The sequence below is a fragment of the Orycteropus afer genome, unplaced genomic scaffold (assembly GCF_000298275.1).
Source record: "Orycteropus afer afer isolate SDZICR_OR568_19922 unplaced genomic scaffold, OryAfe1.0 scaffold00018, whole genome shotgun sequence".
Classification (NCBI taxonomy): Eukaryota; Metazoa; Chordata; class Mammalia; order Tubulidentata; family Orycteropodidae; genus Orycteropus; species Orycteropus afer.
In genome coordinates, this window is record NW_006921605.1 from 6,623,184 (window position 1) to 6,628,343 (window position 5,160).

The 5,160-nt window shown below is 48.6% G+C and overlaps 1 protein-coding gene across 1 annotated transcript in view; it reads left to right on the forward strand.

Moving 5' to 3' along the window:
* The window catches only part of ACOX1 (acyl-CoA oxidase 1), a 22,620-nt gene extending 17,914 nt beyond the window's left edge, over positions 1–4,706 (forward strand). Inside the window, exons 5-14 of the mRNA XM_007959638.2 lie at positions 120–239; positions 376–491; positions 893–1,062; positions 1,976–2,138; positions 2,537–2,727; positions 2,985–3,164; positions 3,315–3,420; positions 3,518–3,661; positions 3,810–4,016; positions 4,656–4,706. Of these exons, the coding sequence (XP_007957829.1) occupies positions 120–239; positions 376–491; positions 893–1,062; positions 1,976–2,138; positions 2,537–2,727; positions 2,985–3,164; positions 3,315–3,420; positions 3,518–3,661; positions 3,810–4,016; positions 4,656–4,706 (1,448 nt within the window). The remainder of the gene's footprint in view (positions 1–119; positions 240–375; positions 492–892; positions 1,063–1,975; positions 2,139–2,536; positions 2,728–2,984; positions 3,165–3,314; positions 3,421–3,517; positions 3,662–3,809; positions 4,017–4,655) is intronic.
* The last annotated feature ends 454 nt before the right edge of the window (positions 4,707–5,160 follow it).

The following is a 5,160-nucleotide window of genomic DNA, read 5'->3' on the forward strand; positions in this document are numbered from 1 at the left end:
GAACTGTCATCACTTTTACTGGTGAGGTCTAGTGCTCCTCTCCCACTTTGGTTTCTACCTTTTGAAAATGTCAGTGAACGTTTGCACATACCTGTTTCTTGTTCTCGTTGGTCTTTCAGTTGGAAAGACTTCGAATCATGCGATAGTTCTTGCCCAGCTCATCACTCAGGGGAAGTGCTACGGCTTACATGCCTTCATTGTACCTATCCGTGAAATCGGGACCCATAATCCTTTGCCAGGTAAGAGTCGTTCCTCCAATACTAAGATGAAAAGTTCATCTGATGAGAGTGCAATGTGCAGCTGAAGACCTTGGGGGGAGGGGTGTGTGTGTCAGGAATTCCAGAACTCAGTACCTTGCGATTTCATCTGTGGCAGGTATTACTGTTGGAGACATCGGCCCCAAATTTGGTTATGATGAGATGGATAATGGCTACCTGAAGATGGACAACTATCGCATTCCCAGGGAGAACATGCTGATGAAGCACGCCCAGGTACAGGGACAGACCCGTCAGTCGCGGGTGTCTCCGTGGCTGCTGCTGACCACAGGGGTAGGTGGGCGCTGCTCTGTTAGGAGGCAGCAACAGAGCACACCTTCCGCTGCTGCTTCTGTGCGGTAGTGCAGGCGGAGGCAGTGGGCGGTGGGAAGAAGGAGACCAATGGTTCTCACGCTTCAGCTGCGTTACAGTCACGGGAGCGTTCATTAAGGCAGAGCTCACCGGGCCCACCCAGAGCTTCTGACTCATTAGCTTAGGGCAGGGACAGAGGTTGTGTTCCAAGGAAGTTCCCACCTGATGCTGATGCTGTTGTGCTGGGGGCCATGCTTTGAGAGCCACTGGCCTGACCTCCCGCTTGGCTTCATCAGAGCAGCTTCAGTGCCATGTCACTCCTGCAGGTGAAGCCCGACGGCACGTACGTGAAGCCCCTGAGTAACAAGCTGACCTACGGGACCATGGTGTTCGTCAGGTCCTTCCTTGTGGGTGAGGCTGCGCGGGCTCTGTCTAAGGCGTGCACCATTGCCGTCCGGTACAGCGCTGTACGGCACCAGTCTGAGATCAAGCCAGGGTAAGTGGGCCGAGGAGGGGCCGCTGAGGGCCTGGCTTCATCCCAGTTCAAATCTCACCATTCCCAGGTGGGGTAGAGCGGATGGATTGACTGTGCAGGAGTTAGGTTGGCAGTGTACGGGGCCTGCTACTGAAGATCGAGGCTTCTTAAGGGGCACCTTCTTTATAACCTGAGCAGAACAGTAGTAACGACAGTCACTTGAGCTCTAGAAGTGAATGTTCAGAACTCTCAAGGCAGTTTGTGAATTCTGATTACTCCTGACAACTGCAGATTGAGCAGCGGGACGGTGGCATCCAGGGTGATTCCCTTTTGTGTTTGGGGCCGGGTTTATTTCTGCTGCTGTCTTTACTTGGGCAGGACTCTGGTGAGCTCTTCACTCTCACAGAAGGAGAGAAGTTGATAGGGGCGACCTTTGATCTCATTCTTACACTTCACAATATTTAAGTCTTGTTCTCCTCCAAAACTGTGGTTGGAATGTGGTTTACTCAGCCCTTTACTGTCTCCTTCTGCCTGTGAAGTTAGCACTCTTTACTGTCTCCTGCCTTTGGTTTTGTATGTTGCTGTGAGATACATTCTCCTCAGTCATCCTGGAAAGATCAGAAAGGTAGGGATTTCATGGCTAGAAAGTTCTGCCTGCCTAAAGCAGTACACGTGGTTAAGAGGGTGGTTGTTGGAGCCAGACAGCCTAGATTTCAGTCAAGGATCTGCTGGTTACACCCCTTGTGACCGTAGGCAGGTTCTTAGCCTCTCAGTGTCCCCCTCTGTAAAATGGGGATAATAAGAGTAGCTACCTCACAGGGTCTTTATGAGGATTAGATAATTTAGTATATATAGAATGCTTAGACTAGAGCCTGGCACTTAGTAAGTTTTATGTAAGTATTTGTTCATGTTTTTCATTTTCTACATACTGTAGTGAGCCAGAGCCACAGATTTTGGATTTTCAGACCCAGCAGTATAAGCTCTTCCCACTCCTGGCCACCGCCTATGCATTCCAGTTTGTAGGCGCGTACATGAAGGAGACTTACCACAGGATCAATGAAGGCATCGGCCAAGGGGACCTGAGCGAGCTGCCTGAGGTATGCATTTGGTCTCTTTCATCCACGAGGGCCCTCCTGTTTCACATTTGCCTGTTGAATGAGGTCCACAGAAAACCCGGTGACGGGCTTTCCTGCAAAGAACCCATGTGTCTCCAGAGAGTCATGACGTTTTCTGATTAAAAGTGGGGTGGATGTGGTTTTGTGGGTTTTTTAAGTTTCAGATGTATGTCAAAGTATATTGGTCATCTGTCAATCAAAGGAACATAAGGGATGACTTTATTGCTGAGTAGGCTGTTAGAAAGCCATGCTTCTTTAGTGTATAGGTGGGACAGGTGACGTCAGAGTGACTAGTGCTCTTACAGGAGGCTGTTTTCTCGTTAGAATGAGGACTTTGGCCGTCACAGTTGTTCTGACAGCCTCGGCCCTTTCCCTTTCAGCTTCATGCCCTCACCGCCGGGCTGAAGGCTTTCACCTCCTGGACCACTAATGCTGCTATCGAAGCGTGCCGGATGGCTTGTGGTGGGCACGGCTATTCTCACTGCAGTGGCCTCCCCAACATTTACGTCACTTTCACCCCCACCTGCACGTTTGAGGGGGAGAACACGGTCATGATGCTCCAGACGGCGAGGTGAGAATCTGATCGATGGCTTGTCTCTTCCTGAGAAGGCGTGAGTCCTCCCAGGCTGCTACTCCACGTTCTCCCTTCATACTCCCCTTCTTCCTAAAGACAGTTTTGCCTTCCATCCTGACCCACTGTTTTAATCTCATGGTCAGACTAGAGTGTGTGGAACACCTGTCACGGAGCTTAAAGTCCCCTTGAGTTTAGTTCATTTCCGTTTCATAAGAAGCACCATTACTGAAAGCACGTGTACTGATGACGTTTAGGTTCCTCATGAAGAGTTATGATCAGGTGCACTCAGGAAAGCTGGTGTGTGGCATGGTGTCCTACCTGAACGATCTGCCCAGTCAGCGCATCCAGCCACAGCAGGTGGCCGTCTGGCCTACCGTGGTGGACATCAACAACCCCGACAGCCTAACTGAAGCGTATAAACTCCGTGCAGCCAGGTGATCTCAGCCTTCAGAGCTCAGGGAGGCAGCTGTGGGGCCTGTGGGAGACGAGGGGGCAGCTGTGGGGCCAGGGGCCTATGGGGGAGGGAGGTGTGTGGGCAGAGGGTCATTTCCTCGTGGCACAAGTTGTCTTTCATTTCTTAACAGATTAGTAGAAATTGCTGCAAAAAACCTTCAGGCTGAAGTGATTCACAGGAAAAGCAAGGAGGTGGCGTGGAACCTCACTTCCGTTGACCTCGTGCGAGCGAGTGAGGTTGGTGGTCACGACCTCTGGTTGTCCTGCACAGAAATCCCCACCCTGGGTCCTGACTCTGCCTCTCAGGGGCCTCACACTGTCTTCTTTTATCTAGGCACACTGCCACTATGTGGTAGTTAAGCTCTTTTCAGAAAAGCTCCACAAAATTCAAGATGAATCCATCCAAGCTGTTTTAAGGAATTTGTGCCTTTTGTATTCTCTGTTTGGAATCAGTCAGAAGGCTGGGGACTTTCTTCAGGTCAGTAATGTCTTAAGTTTTAAGCCCTAAGTTGTTGTTTTTCTTTTTTTTTTTTTAATAGAAAGCCAATTGTGTGCTGGTTCGTAGTAGTGTGATCATATGTGGCTGTTATTTAATATGTTTATGTATGGTGTTTGGATTCTTACAGGGGAACATCATGACAGAGTCTCAGATGACCCAAGTCGACCAGCGGATAAAGGAGCTGCTGATGGTGGTCCGTCCCGATGCGGTGGCTCTGGTTGACGCCTTTGATTTTCAAGATGTGACACTTGGCTCTGTGCTTGGCCGCTACGACGGGAATGTCTATGAAAATCTGTTTGAATGGGCCAAGAAATCCCCACTGAACAAAGCAGAGGTAACAGATCAGTGCTTTGTCTGTGAATTAGAAACGGTATTGAGCCATAGCCAGGGCTGTCTCCAGGTAGTGGAATGACAGTAGATTTGTGTGTCAGGGTGAGGGTGTGGGGTGAGAGGGTGTTTGTTTGAGTCTATATTTACCAAATTGTCTACATTAAACTGCTAACAATACTATTTTGTCAGTAAATATAAATGTGAGTAAAACTAGTAAATATGGAGTAAGTAAATAAAATGATTTTGGAAAATCAGTGTGTTTCTCAACTTTTGAAAGTCTTCATTTAAATATTAAGTCAGGTAAGACTACCAATAAAGGATCCACCCATGAAAGCTTTAAAAGCGCTTGTCATCTCTTTGTTGGAATGCCAGGTTCAGGAGGAGGCTGGGCCATCTGCATTCGGCAGGTTTTCAGTTCTCTTGAACATTAGTAACTAACTGAATACTTTCCAACACCTACACAGAGACCATGCCAGTCTGCACCCCAGGGTCCTTGGGTCGAGCTTCAGCAGCGGTCAGCTCGTGGCCAGGCTGTGCCAGCTCCTCGAGTCAGGATCCAAATGAGCTCCAGACAGTTTCTTGACTCACAGCCATTTGAAACTGTAGGCTCTGCTTACAGTGATCTCTCCTCCCTTCTCTGTAGGTCCACGAATCGTACTACAAGCACCTGAAGCCCCTGCAGGCCAAGCTCTGAGTCTCACTAGCAGCACCGAAGCCCCTGCAGTCCCGTCCGGAACCACGATGATGCGTTTGATCTGCTCCGAGAGGCAGCACTCGTACCTGACACACACGCCTAGATAGGATCACCATTGATTTCAGACAGCTATAGAGAAAATGATCGATTGACCCCTTCCCTCTTTTAATGAATGAAGAAAAAAAAGCAGATTACAAATTTTAGAGATTGGATGGAAAATGAATGTGTTTTAAGTGCAATTAACACTGAGAGAGCCCCTGAGCATTCAGACAAAGCTTTAAGAAATGCAGTGCGGCTTCCCTTCGTGCTGCTGCTGATCTCGGTAGATAATTAGCAGAATGTAACTACTACGTAGTTAATAATTTTCAGGTTTAATTGCTAATCACTGACTATGTAAGTTTTTAAGCAAAGGTATTTTTTAAATGGGATAGACCCTTCTCGGCTTTCCTGCTAA